Consider the following 16,863-nt stretch of genomic DNA (forward strand, 5'->3'; position numbering starts at 1 on the left):
CGGTGGGCCTGTGTGGAGACTGGCTCACGTGGAACCTGCTGGAACAAAGAATAATGAAATCTGGACCCACCTTTCCCTCTCCACACTTGGTGCCGGTCATGACGAGTCCCGGGTCAGGGAGGTCTCCCTGGCCATCCTGAGTGCTGTAGACGTAAGTGCCTCGACACTTCACCTCGATGCCGCCTGTTTTGATGGTGGTGTCTATGGAGACGGCGTTGGTGCCTTTGGGTTTCTTGGCAGCGCTGTGGCACTGGATCTTTCCACACTTTGCATCACTGTGCAGAAAAAAACAGACAAGGAGAGACAAATATTTCAGTTTAAGGGACACATCATTTTCTACACACTAACTGAATCTGCACGTTTATTTCCAGTTTTTGGGTTGTAACAATCAAAAGTTGCAGGATTTTAGATGAAAATATTTTGGTCATCCCAAAGTGAATCTAATTTTGTGATTTTACCTACATTACACACATGAGTCAACTTCAGTGCACCCTAGTAAGCCTTTTATCAAACTTGGTCTTCCAGAAGGGCAACCTAAAGGGAGTTTTATCACAACTTGTCCCTGGAAGGACACCCTGAAGGGCACTGTGTCATGATTTCTCAACCCTAAAAGACACTTCACCAAATTTTGTTCCCTGGAAGAGCTCCTTAAGGTCACTTTATTACAATTTTTCTGGCAGGGGAACCTAAAGGCAGTTAATCACTAATTGTCCACTGAAAGGGCAAAATAAAAGGTACTTTATCATGTTTTGTTTTTCAGAGAGGCACTCTGGAAGATCTGTCTGCTGGAAGAGCACCCTAGAAGGCAGTTTGTCACAATTTGTACACTTGAAGGGCAGCAAAGAAGGCAAATTATCACACTTTTTTACAAGGAGGGTACCTTAGAGGCACTTTACCATCATCTTTCTACTGGTAGGGATCTATAGAGGGCACTTTACCTTATTAATCCATCAAAAGGGTGTCCCAGAGGGCACTTTAACTTATTTTGTCAACCTTTTGGTGTCAAAGAGAGCACTTCACATTATCAGAGGTGTCAATTATTTGTTTTCTTTTTAGCGATGACAAGCCGGAATGAAAACAAGCTGAAATGAAATAGAAGTAATGAGGCTATTTTTAAAATGTAAGGAGTAGAAAGTACAGATAGTTGCTTAAAAATGTAAGGAGTAGAAGTAAAAAGTAGGCTGAAAAATAATTACTCCAGTAAAGTACAGATACCCAAAATTTCTACTTAAGTAAGGTAACGAAGTGTTTGTACTTTGTTACTTGACACCTCTGCACATTATCAGCTGGAAGGGTGTCCCAAAGGGAACTTCACATTTTTTAATCTATAAATTTTTCCACTTGGATGGGGTTTCACCATGTTTTAAGTACCACAAAGGCATCCAAGTGTCACTTTTGCAATGTTTTATTGAACATCAGGGCACCAGGAAGGACGATTTCCCTCACTGCCCCCCAGGGCCGTTTCTAGATTTGTGGGGGTGGGAGGTTTTTGGTTTCAAACAGGAAATGGATCTGCTAGAAAATACACTGACCCAATCATTCCCATCCTACCTGTCAGCAAACCTCACTCACTGCGTGACAGTGGAGTTCAACAATTTTGACTTAATTTTGCCTCAAAAACACTGGCAACAGCTTATCATTGCAGCTTATTCTATCCTGATATCCTACTTTTATTTTTAAGCATATTCAGTAAGAAAGGTCATTAAGACAGGTCACCTTAATTCTCCTCAGTTGAGGTTGAACATTAAGCTTTGGGGCCCCCTATTGGCTTGTGGGGCCCTATGCATTTGCATAGTCTGCGTACAGCAAGAAACAGCCCTGCTGCCCCCATCTGAGTCCATCAGTGGACCACCATAAGTGTTAATGTAAATAGTCCAAGACCCAGTTTTACCATGTAATCATCATGTGTGTGAAGCTTGGCCGCTCTTTTATCAGTTCCATCTTCATTTTTGAACAAATTTTTCTGTCGATGCAGTTGAACTACAGTGCTCAGAAGATGACCAACTCCATGACAACCATGACAAACTGGCATTTTAATGGTCGCTGAGTTTACCTTGTTGTTTTCTAAGCCCTTTCTCAAACATACAGGTGAACACATAGCTCAAAACCACGCATACAAATGTCACTTTGGTCCCACAAAGTGCATTTCACCTAATCCGCAGAATGGCTGACACCCCGCAGTCGAAAGCCTTGACAAGTTGCCCCATATTAAAGCTTAATTTGAGTATACACCCCTTTATTTTGCGGATATATATTATGATAATTTAGTATCAAAGGGCTTAATAATGTTTACGCTGTTCTCATTCTGATGGAGAGAAAAAAGTAGGAATTTTTTCAAACTATTCTAAGAAATTGAAACTTGAATGGTTGTCTGCTGTGTAGAGCATTGGTTCTCAGCTGGTCCAGCCTCAGGGCCCACCAGTTTCCTCAATGACAAATTGCGACCCAAATTTCTAAAACTACTCAATAATGCATGTTTATTTTAATGAGTAATGTTGCAGTTTGGATCTGTAATGGAACAAAATACATGAACAAAAGGAGAGACAGTACAAAATTGGCACATTTCACACCTCATTTCCCCACAATGACCAGTAAATGTTTGCCCATTTCCAGAAGTCTCATGAAATTACCTTACAAGAGTGGAAAGAGCAGTTTTGTTATTTACCCATAGTTAAAAAAATCATGTATAGATGCATGTCCACCAAGAGCCTTTTATAGACCTTTTGCCCCTTTTTTTCAGATACATACTGCGACCCATTGAAAACAGCTCTGTGACCCCCTTTTGGGTCCTGACCCACTAGTTGAGAACCACTGGTGTAAAGCATAACATTTTAGCTGCAAAAAAATGTGTTAACTGGTATTTTGACACACATTTCAGGTTAGCATTGCACCTTAGGCCATATTGTGATTTAATCAAGATAACTACCAGATGTGTGAGATGTAAACTACAATTATTAACAAAACTACAAGATTAACAAAACAAAGCTCCACTTCCTGACAGGGAGAGCAGATATGAAGAGAGACTACAAAACAGCTAAATATGGGGAATAAAGGCCCTGAAAGACAAAGGAGACCTTCCTAGAAAGATCAACAACATAGCATTATTAAGAACTGAGCATTTATGTGTGTATGATTCAGTGTTTTGAAGCAATACCTCCATAATGAATTTCAGAAGAATCATAAAGTAGCTAAGGCTATAATGATGAGATGTGCCTTATGAATTTCATGCCACATACTTGTGTCATTAAAAATAATCATTGTATAAATAAATCTTGTTCATATGATTCATCAGAAAACACCGTAACGATCATTAATCATCTTTTTAATCTGATGATTTTCTATTTTTGTCTAATTATCATCTAATCCCTGATGTGCAGAGCCAAAACAAAGACTATTAAAAACACATCAATGAGCCAAACCATGTCACTGATCCTTCATTACCATGAGCACAGACGAGGCTATTTTAAATGAATCCCACTCACCATACAGCTGCTATTAATACTCTGTGTTGGATTAATCCGCCGCTGAAAATAGTCCCCAAAATTTACACCCCTGTCTTCTTTGAAAAAATCCTTCAAGCTACATATTAGTGAGCTCTTTCTGAATGTTTCCCTTGTGTGTGGCAGACAAACAATTCTGAAATCACCCAAAGCCTCACTCTAACTTTAGATGACAAAGAAAACACAAATAATATCACCTGATAGAAGTATTTAAAGTTGAAAGCAAAACATTTCTAAGACGGTCTATCTAAATAAGTGTTTAGCCATCTAAATTCAAAAATAGCTGTTTTGAAAAAAAAAACAACAACAACTCAAATAAACCTTTAATTCATACATAGGGAGGGTCCCCTCCATGGATGCCGCCATCTTGGATTTTTACATGTTTCCATGGTAACATAGAGAAAAAAAGGAAAAAAGGATAAATACATTTATTGTATTATATTGTATTGTATTGACATTACAGATACACATTTCAACTGATTGCCACAGTTTCCAGCAGAGAAATGCAATCTAGAACCCACTTCTAGATGTTGATATTCAGTTTTACACACTGCACCTTTAAGAAGTTTAAGTATAAGATCAGATTCTAGTGATAAAGTAAAGTTAACTTTGTTTGTCTGGAGTTTTGAGACTTTTAGATTCAGGCGATGCTTCAACGACACGTCGTGAGAACTAAGAAATCTCCCTGATTAAAATGTAGCTCCAGACGTGTAAATAAACAGAGATAGGAACCAAACAGGAGTGAAACAAATGAGCAGGATTAGAGAATGACGGGCAGACGGCAGCTGTGTGAACATTATTCACATGTCTTAATACTGACAGATTTACATCTCCTCTAATCAGCTGTGTGGCTCACTGCGGCCAGAAAACGCTCTAATGACTCCTCCGGGAGCCCGTAATGGATCCGGGCAGCGGTGGATCATTGGAGGCAGCTGTCAACCACCTTCATCCAAAGCCTCATTTACACAGCTTAGCCGCTAATTTGGCTCCATTAATTATCTCCGGCTCTGTGCCACTGAGGCTGTCTCGGAGATGCCTGCTGACATTTTATGGAGGACGGGGATGTGACTGTGTGAGTGTTTGTTACAGCCGCAAAGATTTTAAAGATCCAGAACCTTCAAATGAAGAATAAATCTCTATGGGAGCGAGATGGGAGAGAAATGAGGCAGGAGTTTGGTTTGTCTGTCATTAAAGGAGCAGTCTGTCTTCTTTGACCACTAGGGGGAGACAGACAGCAGAAATGACCAGAAGAATGCCCCTTTAGTTATTAAGGCTGAGTGATGAATCAAAAATTCGATGAAATTGTTATATTTCCTTCTGCATTTTTAAATAATAGAATGTACAACATTTTCTACCCATAAAGTGCGTCAAACACCAGTTTAACACAATTTCTTACACGGTCTATACATCATGCAAAGATTCAATCAATTTTGTCTTTAATAGTTTACCTTATTTTTGGATGTTTTGAAACAAGAATAAAATACAAGTGACCGTTCTCTTCAATACAACAATTCATACCAAATTTGCATTGACTCAAAAATTATCAATTTTTTTTTAATTTGTTTTTCCAAAATCATTCAGCTCTAATAGTTTTTATACAATACAATAACTTTATTTATCCCCGCAGGGAAATTCAATTATATGATAAGATTACATTTCTTTTCTGACTTTTGTCTTATGTATTCTTTCAATTATTTTTTCCCCCTTATCAATGTATATATGTGCTTTCTAATGTGTCACATTTTAAAACTGTATTAGCTAATATCAAGCGTCAAATACTGAGATGTGCACTCACAATTCAAAGACAGGTTTCTTGACTTATTCATCCATGCATCCATCCAGTCACCCATGCATGCATCCGTTCATACATCCATCCATGCTTCCATACTACATAATGCAAGTTCAACAGGCAGCCATGATTGTTGTTTACTATCCAGTTGAGCCAGTTGGTAAATCAAACCAATGCTGAAGCTGGCAAGGAGAAGAGCAAAAACATCTTTAACACTGAGAAAATCTCAGTGTGGTTGTTTGCTCTTTTTTAATAAAGCAATGTTGGTTGGTTCTGATCAAACTGCTGCTATAGCTGCATCTATGATATTCTCTTCACCAGCTGCCGTTGTTTACAGGCAGTCTCTCCAACTAAACCACACCTTTAGGTACAGTCCCTTCCTTCACAAATGATGCTGATTGGTCCGGTCGGTCTCTGACCAGGAACAAGAGCATCAGCTTGAAGCTTTGCAAGATGGATCTACTTGATAACAGAGATAAGAATCTGGACAACCAGCAGGCTTCTTAAGGTTTGTTTCCTGAGGGACTTTCAACCAAATGAGGTGTTGAAAACCAAAAGAGTGCTTACAAGCGCTTCCTTGTGTAGTAAAGTACTGGTTTAAATCCCAATCTTGAAACTGTTTTGTGCATTTCTTCTCTCTCTCCTGTCTCCTATCAAATAAAGGCAAGAAGCTCAAAATATAATCTTTAAAGTGTGTTTGGATGATCTGCGTCTCCTACCTTTTCTCACACTTCATGTAGTTGCCGTGTTCATCTTTTCCACAGTTCCCAAAAGCGTTCCCTGCGGCGTTGACATCTTCAAAGCAGGCGTCATGGGCAGGTCGAGCTCCTGAAAACACAACATATCCCATCAGCCCTCTGAACTCTGACTGTTAGCGATATGAGCATGTTTTCCTCTGCTGACAGCAGAAGTTAAAGTGCTGAGTCACAGACAGACTCTGCTAATGTTGACCTCAGTCTCTCTGCTGAGAATGATGATGGAGATCATAACACAGACAGGCTAACCTACAGTCAGGAACATGGAGCTGATATGAGAGACCGAGAACAGACAGAGCGTTTGGGATTTGAGTGTGTTTGGCGTCAGAGCAGATGAAAAGATCAATATCAGCTTCATGGAGTCAGATGGGTTTCTCTCACAGAGGAATTTCAACAGAGAGCTAAAACACGGACACAGGACTGAGCCTCTCTGATGCAGTGTTGAGTCACCGCTCCCTGCTGTTCTTCAAGAAAACCTTTAGAGGTAACTTCTCTCGGACTACAAAGTCTCTGTTCTGGACTTTTCTTCTTGCAGGACTCAAATATGTTACTAACTTTGGCTTTTATGAGCATCCTGACACAGCTTTAAATGTTTTTTTAGTGTTGTTTGATGTTTTTAATGTTTGTAGATTTACTCTTCTTTTGTCAGTTGCATTTTCAGTACAGTCACAGTCAGAAGTGGGACATTATTCATTTAGTGTTGAGCATTCATTTCCTAGTTTAAATTTCAACCCTTAGGAGAGGTTGTGCGCATTTCACACGCCTCTCATTCTTCATTTTTGATCATTTTGGCTGTGTTCTTGTCACAGAAATTTTGGCAAGATTGTGTATTTCTATTTGATCTTGTTATTTCCAGCTAAGCTCCCACAGTAAGTCTATAAAATACACTGTTTACAAGCAAGAGTTACACTCATACCATCAAGCGCAAAAAATGTACCATTGAAACCCATTCAAACTGCAGTTTTTGATCTCACATCCATTAAAGCAGAATACATGCATTTAATTATATCTGGCTGTCAATCTGGGCTTTTGCCTTGAAATGGATCATTTTTACTACGCTCCACCAGATGGCGTCATTTTGACCATAATTAGCACATGGAGAAAAAACATGCAAAAAGTAAAAATAACGTATAAAAATCAGTGTTGCTGTTAATTACTGACATATCCCAGGCTGTAATAATTCAACACAAAAAAATGTATATATATATATATATATATATATATATATATATATATATATATATATATATATATATATATCAATAGTTAAGTTGGTTGTAGGTGGAAAAAACAGCTCAATAAAAGTAGAATAAAATATTAATGCATAATATTTTTTATAGCTACCTTAGGATAGGTGCTTTTTTTGGCACTTTGCAGCTTGAACTTTAGTAATATTAAAACAATCCCTGAGGGTTAAGTAAACAAAACAAAATAACCTATTTGTCTCAAAATCCATCCAGCATCATGAAGTGCTTAAGGCAAACTCTTTTATTTTCAGTGAGCTCTCGGCGTTTAATATTCTGAACAGGAATCAGGAATTTTGAAGTTAATTCATCTTTTAATACCAAAACTTGAGCCGATCACTGGGCTTCTCTGAGACAGCAGAAATTAATCAAGCACAACATTCAACCACTAAAACAAATATTTCTGTTCAGGAATGACAATAAATAACTTTAATTTGACACCTTAATCTAGAAATAATGATGTGCTTTAGTATTTTTGCTGGGGTTGTTTGATAAACAGTAAACTAAATAAAATAGTTTAACAACGAAAATGATATTTTGGTTAAAGAGCTTCTACAAACTTATGTATTAACAATTATAGAAACACAAAAATGATTGTGGTAATTATCCATGCTGTTAATTTAGGGAAGCTGTGGCATAAACCTTTCCATTGGGTGCTGGTCTATAGTGCAGACATTATTCTATATTGCCAAAAGTATTCGCTCACCTGCCTTGACTGGCATATGAACTTAGGTGGCATCCTGTTCTTAATCCATAGGGTTTAATATGACGTCGGTTCACCCTTTGCAACTATAACAGCTTCAACTCTGGGAAGGATTTCCACAACGTTAAGAGGTGTGTTTATGGGAATTTTTGACCATTCTTCCAGAAGTGCATTTGTGGGGTCACACATTGATGTTGGACGAGAAGGCCTGGTTCTCAGTCTCCACTCTAATTCATCCCAAAGGTGTTCTATCGGGTTGACGTCAGGACTCTATGCAGGTCAGTCAAGTTCATCCACACCAAACTCTCTCTACCATGTCTTTATGGACCTTGCTTTGTGCACTGGTGCACAGTCATGTTGGAACAGGAAGAGGCCATCCCCAAACTGTTCCCACAAAGTTTGGAGCATGGAATTGTCCAAAATCTCTTGGTGTGCTGAAGCATTCAGAGTTCCTTTCACTAGAACAAAGGGGCCAAGCCCAGCTCCTGAAAAACAAGCCCACACCATAATCACCCCTCCACCAAACTTTACACTTGGCACAGTGCAGTCAGACAAGTACCGTTCTCCTGGTAACCGCAAAACCCAGACTCGTCCATCAGATTGTCAGATGGAGATGTGCGATTCGTCACTCCAGAGAACGCGTCTCCACTGCTCTGGAGTCCAGTGGCTGCGTGCTTTACACCACTGCATCCTACACTTTGCATTGCACTTGGTGATGTATGGCTTGGATGCAGCTGCTCAGCCATGGAAACCCATTCCCTGACGCCCTCTACGCACTGTTCTTGAGCTAATCTGAAGGCCACATGAAGTTTGGAGGTCCGTTGCGATTGACTCTGCAGAAAGTTGGCGACCTCTGTGCACTATGCACCTCAGCATCCGCTGACCCCGCTCCGTCATTTTACGTGGCCCACCATTTTGTAGCTGAGTTGCTGTCATTCCCAATCGCTTCTACTTTGTTATAATACCACTGACAGTTGACTGTGGAATATTTAGGAGTGAGGAAATTTCACAACTGGACTTGTTGCACAGGTGGCATCCTATCACAGTACCATGCTGGAATCCACTGAGCTCCTGAGAGCGAGCCATTCTTTCACAAATGTTTGTAGAAACAGTCTGAATGCCTAGGTGCTTGATTTTATACACCTGTGACCATGGCAGTGATTGGAACACCTGATTTCAATTATTTGGATGGGTGAGTGAATACTTTTGGCAATATAGTGTACATTTTAGGGATTTCGTAAACATTACCTTGATTTCAACATAAATCTCACCAGATGACCATTTTATTTCAAATTGAACTGATTGTATGAATATTTCTACAACAATGGGCAAAATATACAATTTAAAAACATTTAAAAATATTCTTTGTTTTTTGAAGGCATCTCATGACTTCCACTCTGGAACCACTGGTCTAAAAAAATGGGATTGTGGGTTGAGTGTATCCTTACATATCTAGTGTCTACACCAGCGACAGAAAGGTTAAAACCCCAGGGGGTTATGAGGTAAAATTGTCACGCCATGTGCTGTGTCGTTTTTGTAGAAACTGTAGGAACCTCTAATAAGAAACAACTGAAATACGCTGACTTTTCATTGATGCTTGATTGCGACACAAGCAGTTAGGACACGCTGCAGGACGCAAACCTTTACGAGAACGAGCCATTTCTCCTACAGAGACCGATGTGATGTGATTATGCTTTCACTAAAGAGTTCAATGAAGAATTTGGGAAACTTGAGTGAACCTCAATCAAACAAAAATCATTGTGGGAGAGTTACTGTAAAGCAACTTTGAATAAAATATGTAAAAAAATGTTATTTTATGTGTTTTTATTGCCATTTCATGAATTAAACATTTACTTTATCTTCTGTTATTTCTCTGAAATCACATTTTCCCCCTCACAGTAAAGTGACTTTATTCTGCCCACATTAATAAAGCTTTATTGTCCTAATAATGTCACAGAATCTGATGAAGACAGCCATTGTTTTCCTCTCCTTTTTGAAGTTAAGATGATGCACATTAAGTCAACGTGTCCTTTATCTGTTCTGCTTCTTGTGCTGCTGAACAAACACCGTCACTCTTTTGAAAGCAGCTTTCACATCCTCGGGGGAAAAACCAACAAAAACATCAGCTTTTCATGACTTTTTATTGTGACAGGCTCGTCCCCGCTCATGTTTTTCACCGTGTCAATCATCTGCGACAAACAGAGGCGTATCTGTTAGCAGTTTAAAGCACTTTTCAACACCAATTCAGTTTAAATCCTTTAATAAAAGCTCTGACCTTTAAAGCCTGTGCTGGATAATCCCTCGTTTTAGACTCTTTAAATAAAGGCTTAACACTGCTCTCTGTGTATCGCTGTATTATTCACTGAATAGAAAGTGTATGTTCCTCACCGTAGCCCCAGAGCTGCAGACACTGCTGTTCGTGGGTGAGGCACATGCCGTTGTAGCAGTAGGCCAGCCCGTACTGACACGAGGAGCCGTCCAGCAGGTAGACGTTGGCAGGACAGTAAGGAGAGGCCCCGGTACAGTATTCTGGCAGGTCACACGCCCCCGCCGGGCCCCGACACATGGTGCCCGCCTGCTTCAGCTGGTGGAGAGAGACAACAAGCTTGAGAGAGAGAGGGGAGCTCAGGACATCAGGAAATATATGAAGGATTGGACTGGATGTTTCTAGAAGATGCACCAAAATTAAGCTCATTTATAAGTTTTATAAATCTAGGTAAAAAAAAAGATAATCTAAAGAAAGCTTACATTAAGGTTGTCAAAATCTTCAAGGCTTTGATTCTACCCAATACTGCATGTTTTTACCACACTTTTCATCATGTTAGATGCAATCTTCTTACATTTCTTGAACTATGCTGCTCACTTTATCCCTTTTCTTTACAATAACTTACTCTTTTTTGATCAAGTCAGCTGCTGTCTTTACTTTTCTCACTGCCACAGAGATGTAAAAATGTATTTTCCCATTCCTGATTTCTTTTTTTCCCATTTTTGTCACACTTAAATAATCAGATCATCATACTAATTTCATGTTAGACAAAGACTACCTGAGTAAACACAAAAGTCATTTTTTAAACAATGATTTCATTTATTAAGGGGGAAAAACCATCCAGACCGACCTGGTCCTATGTGAATAAGTCATTATTAAATCATGAATCAACTGTTTTTGACTATCCACACCTAGAACTGATTACTGTCAGACCCATTGAATCCAGGAGTCCTTTAAATAGAAGCTGTCTGACAAAGTGAACTACGCTAAAAGATCTCCAACATCTAAAGAAATTCAAGAACAGATGAGGAACAAAGTCACTGATATCTATCTTTCTGGAAAGACTTTCTGAGGCTTTGGGACTCCAGCCAACCACACTGAGAGCCATTACCCACAAATGGGGAAAACTGTGAACAGTGGGGAACCTTTCCAGGAGTGGCCAGCCTACTAAAATGACTCCAAGAGGGCATGGACAACTCATCCAGGAGGTCCCTAAAAAACCCAGAACAACATCTAAATATCTGCAGACCTCACGTCACTTAGTTAAGGTCAGTGTTCAGGATTCTACTACAAGAAAGAGACTGGGCAAATATGGAAACCATGGGAGAGTACCAATTCCGAAAACAACACAAGGCTTGTCTCACATTTGACTAAAAACATCCTAATGATCCTCGAGACTTTTAGGAAAATGTTCTGTGGACGGACCAGTTTTAGAAGGTGTGTCCCGTTTCACCTTGAGTAAAACTAACACAGCATTTTGACTAAAAGAACATCAGATCAACAGTCAAACAAGGTGGTGGTAGTGGGATGGTCTGAGGCTGCTTTGCTGCTCCTTATATTTAACCTTGAAAAGCAGATGGATATGCCTGTTTCTGTGTTTCTCTCTGGCAAATCCATTTTGCAAAGCTGCTCTGACCGGCCCGTAAAGATGTGACAGACAGCGTGTTCATCCAATCATCCGCTGAGTATTTTTTCAAAGGCTCTGCCCTTTCCCAAATACTGGATGTGTGTAACAAATCCATCTGGTGTGTCAGGTTACCTGATATTGGGGCCTGATGTAGGAATTACTTATTTGTGCTACTTTATTAACCAGTTTTCTCCACTTTTAACCCATTTTGCTACTTTCCCATGCATTTTGCAAGTTCTTTTTGACAATTTTTACCCATTGTTTGCCACATTCAACCCATTTTATGCACATTTTTTGCAGTTTTTCCTGCTTTTCTGTGAATTTTTGCCACTTAATGCATTTTTGCCACTTAACAGAACTTTTTTGCTGCATTTCTGCCAATTGATGCCACTTCTATTTGTTTTTTTTTCCAAAGTTTGCCCTATTTTGTCATTTTTTAACCCATTTTTGTCACTTTTAGTAACTTTGCTCTACTTTTCCACCAATTTTTGCCAGTTCTTTTTGCCAATTTTATCAAAATTTTTCCAAATTATTGAGAACCTTTATTTGCCTCATTTAACCCATTTGTTGCCCTTTTTACCACTTCTATCTGCCCCTTTTAACCCATTTTAAAGTTTTTGCTGCTTTTTTCCACATTTATTCCACTTTAGTCCATTCGTAGCCACTTTTCTAGGACCACTTGCTGTAATTGATGGAATCACGAATTCTGCCCTCTACAAGGAAATCCTGAAGAAGAATGTCCGGCCATCAGTCCATGACCTCAAGCTCAAGCACACTTGGGTGATGCAGCAGGACAATGATCCCAAACACACCAACAAATCCACCTCTGAATGGACTAAAAAAAATGAAGGTTTTGGAGTGGCCTGGTCAAAGTCTGGACTTAAATCTGATTGAGATGCTGTGGCATGACCTTAAACAGGGTGTTCATGCTGGAAAACCCTCCAATGTGGTTGAAATGAAACAATTCTGCAAAATTTCTCCACAGTGATGTGAAAGACTCATGGACAGTTGTCAAAATGCTTGTTTGCAGTTGTTGCTGCCAAGGATGAAACAACCAGTTATTAGGTTTAGGAGGCAATGACTTTTTCACATAAGACCAGGTAGGTTTGGATTTATTTGGTCCCTTAATGAATTAAATTATCATTTAAAAACTGACCTTTGTATTTACTCAGGTTATCTTTATCTAATATTAAAATTAGTTTGATAATCTGGAAAATGTAAGTGTGACAAATATGTAAAAAAAACAACAAATAACGAAGCTTCAAGAATAAAGATTTCAAACATCTGTCATCAAGCAGCTGAAGATGAAAATATGCTAAAATTTGAACATTTGTGCTTCTGTGTATTAACAATAGTTATATATTTCACGCATAATGTGAACAGAGAGGCAGTTCTGTGATTTAAAGGTGGAGAATTGCTCCGCAGACCATGATCGTACCCCTGATTCTTCACTCACATTAGCTCTGTATATTTTGAGTTAACAGAGCTCTGTATGATAATGGAGAGTGTCACAGTGAGAGCGGAAGTGTGATGTGAAGGAGGCATGCTGTGACACGCTGAGAGTACAGTACGTCAACACTCTGACATCCTGACTGACAGACGACTAACGGTGCTCAGATAGCGATACTCTGCTCCCTCCTGAGGCTCCGCTTTGTTTGTGAGAGTGTTTTCTTACTTTACAGCCCTCGCAGCAAACTCCATGAGCACACTGAGCCTCCTCCTTCAGCGTGCAGTTGTTGGCATTGCAGCAGTCGTTGGTGCACTCCTGGAAACACAAAAACACAATGAATGTTGTTAGTTTTGTTCTGTAGGGCTTCACTGCCAACAAACCAGGTCAAAGAGGGAACAGCCCTTAGTTCAGGAGCGACCTCATTAAACCGGTGTGAAAGCATGGTTACATCTTTAACCTCCTGAGTCCTGAGGTTTTTTTTAAATACATTTCTAGATTCTCCCTCTTATTTGGGATCAGTAAGACCTAATCAGTTTAAAAGCTCAGCCTGGTCTTTAAACAGGAAATAGTTTAGACCAAAAACTTGATGACCACAAATCTCCTGATAACCCTGCTTCCACAGAAAATCCAGGATCTGTTTAAAAGCAGATGTTTAGGCTGAGTGTTGTTGGGGTCTTCAGTCCTTGAGAATCAGATGGGGGACTATAATTTCTTACTTTGATGATGGACCACAAGGTTAAACAAATTTCCATGGGAAGTCTACAATTTCTTGGAAAAAATATTTTCCAAAATCAACAAGGTTCCCAAAAATTAAATAAAAAAAAAGATCTGTCAAAAAAAGTACATCAAAATTTCTTGAAATATTCCTTAAATGCTTGAGTGAAACTTTATCATAATCCTTAACATTGCACAATTCCAAAAAATTCCAAGTGACTTCCTGAAATTTTTAAAAGAAATTAAATTAAAAAAAAATCTGATTTACCTTAAAATTCCTTAATTTTTTTGTGATCTGATTTCTCTAAAATTTCTGACCAAATTCCCAAAAATAAAAAAAGCCATTCCAGAAAATCACAAGAATAAGATCCCCAATAAAAATTACTGAAATTGACATGAATATTCCATGAAAATTTCAAAGGACACTCCTCCCTAAAATTCCCAAATTTCCATCAATATCTAAAAATTCTTTAAAAATTTCAAGCAAACTCTTCCTCAAATTTCCATTAAAATATACCTAAAAGTTTCAAACCAAATTCTCCAAAATTACAGGAACATTCAAACAGATTTCCCAACTCCTCATGAAAATTCCCCCAAAACTACACCTAAGCAAATCCCTAAATTCCATCAAACTGATAATTTCCAACCAAATTCTCTGACACATCCAAACAGATTTCCAGAATTCCCAATTACCCCCCCCCCCCCCCCAAAAAAAAACAAAAATTAAAAGTGAATTTGCCCCCAAACTTTGGATGCAACTTAAATATATGAACATATACCCAAATTTTTTATGAAACCCATGAAACATTTCCAAAATAATTCACCAAAAATTGCATGAAAATTCCTGAAAATATAAAGCAAATTCTCCAAACATTTCTAGCTCATTACTCTAACTTCAGCTATGTTGTAGGAAAGCCAGACTGTAATGTCCTCATATTTCAATTCTAAGGAAGTTAAAATACCCAAAAGTGTGGAGATTTTGAAAATATAAATAAACTAAAAAATGAACTTCAGTAACAATCTCTTTAAATAAACAAAGTGTCAGCCTGGAACTGAAGCAAGACTTCCTGAAAGCTCAAAATAACAAGCCTGTCCAATCATCTGTCAATAGAGGGGTGATCCTCCTATCAGGTCTGTCATCATCTCTCTATCTTTATTCGGCATCGTCCTGAAATAAATGGCACTTTTAAGGAAAAGAAGGTTCTCTCCTAAAACAAACACGGCTTCATTAAACGCATCGACACAGCTCCACGCTGACAGGCGCCTGACGACTGTGACTGACAAATCTCCATCTGAGCAGACGTGGAACAGATGGAGGGAGAAAAAAACACAATCAGATGCTGCTTTTGTGTACTCAAAGACAGCGTCTCCTGTTGCCACAAAGCCCTATGACCTATTTTAACTACGCTCCAAACAAACGTGGGAGTCGACTCAAGGAAAAAAACACCAATTATTGTGTGGGGAGAGACGGCGAGGGAGGATTACAGGTGAACACAACAACAACAGCAACAAAGAACTAAAGTGAGACGGTGCTGACTGAAATGTAAAACTAAACTTAGTCTCTGTTATCTCTGACACCTTCACAGTCACAGCGTAGGCCCATTAGAACTCCAGGTCTAAAAGCTGGCCATGGCCTGGGGCCGGGGACTTACTCTTTCAAGGTTGTCCATCCAGACACATATACATACGCCCAGACTGGTCTGATAAACACAATATCTAAAGAATGCTTTCAGGAGTTTTCCTCAAACTTTGCATAAATGTCCACTCTGACCTGAGAAACTACTGCATAGAGTTTGGAGTTTGTGGGTCAAAAGTGAAGGTCAGCAGGCCTCATGTTACATGGTAGTAGTAGAAAAGAAGCATTTCCCCCTCATTCTGTGTGTTTCTCATGTGCATCATCCTTTATTCTGTGCTGGAGTGAACTGAAGGTGGAGCATTAAGCAGCATTGTGCAGCTCGTCTCATTTGCATTGCAGAGAACAGGTGTCCTGTCAGCAGCCCAGGCTCGGCTGTCAGCTCAGCTCTGAGTCGGTTCATAACAAACAGCCCGTCAGCGGCGCCGCGCCTGTCAGATACCAATTTGCTTCCTCTGTTTTCAATTTGCTCTGCTGCTTGAACCAGAGAAGGTTTACTTAACCTCCGGGTTTATTGAGCGCAAACACTTCATCTCGATTCGAGGAAAACTTTCAGCATCCGCTCAGCTGTGTCGCACCAACCAGACGCTGAGAGCATCGGTGATGAGGCTGAGATGACGCTGCACGACAAAAGAAAACACCTGAGGAGAAAAAAGCTGCTTATTCCTGTGAATTAACATCTAAAATATCAGCTACAGTTAGAGAATGATTTTTACTCAGCATGTACATTAAACTACCAAAGAAATCCTGACATGTGACTGATTCACTTTAATCTTATCTCTAAAAAAATGGAGCAGGATGTGTTTCCATGATTTATCAGGAAAAATGTATGTTTTCCCCTTCAAAATGAAGTGCTCTGTTTCAAACAGGTGTGACCAAAAGTAGCTGAATATTTAAAGATTCCTTCAGGACAGCCTCACTGGACCACCAGTCTCAGAGCTGAACAGCTGTTTATGAAACAAGGATCATTCCATTACAGCTACATGGGGGTGTTAAACGTCTATTTCTACATGTATGTGCCTATTTCATCCAAATACATCATAACTAACCCACTTTTTCAACTTTAAATGTGATTCTGAATATACCTTGTCCATTAATCATTTCTCAAAAAGAGACCAGTTCAGGATCCTGGTTTTGTTTTCTAAAGGTCAGAGCTCTGCTGAAGGAGCGGCTGCAGAGCAG

At 39.3% G+C, this 16,863-nt stretch overlaps 1 protein-coding gene across 2 annotated transcripts in view; it reads right to left on the bottom strand.

The window, feature by feature from the left end:
* adam19a (ADAM metallopeptidase domain 19a) overlaps window positions 1-16,863 on the bottom strand; it is a 253,726-nt gene that overhangs the window by 27,411 nt on the left and 209,452 nt on the right. For both annotated transcript variants that reach the window (XM_041779714.1, XM_041779715.1), the window contains 4 exons: window positions 13,560-13,649; window positions 10,380-10,575; window positions 6,009-6,117; window positions 71-275 (listed from right to left, as the gene is read on the bottom strand). In XM_041779714.1, the coding sequence (XP_041635648.1) occupies window positions 71-275; window positions 6,009-6,117; window positions 10,380-10,575; window positions 13,560-13,649 (600 nt within the window). The remainder of the gene's footprint in view (window positions 1-70; window positions 276-6,008; window positions 6,118-10,379; window positions 10,576-13,559; window positions 13,650-16,863) is intronic.

Source organism: Cheilinus undulatus, linkage group 22 (assembly GCF_018320785.1).
Source record: "Cheilinus undulatus linkage group 22, ASM1832078v1, whole genome shotgun sequence".
NCBI classification, from domain to species: domain Eukaryota; kingdom Metazoa; phylum Chordata; class Actinopteri; order Labriformes; family Labridae; genus Cheilinus; species Cheilinus undulatus.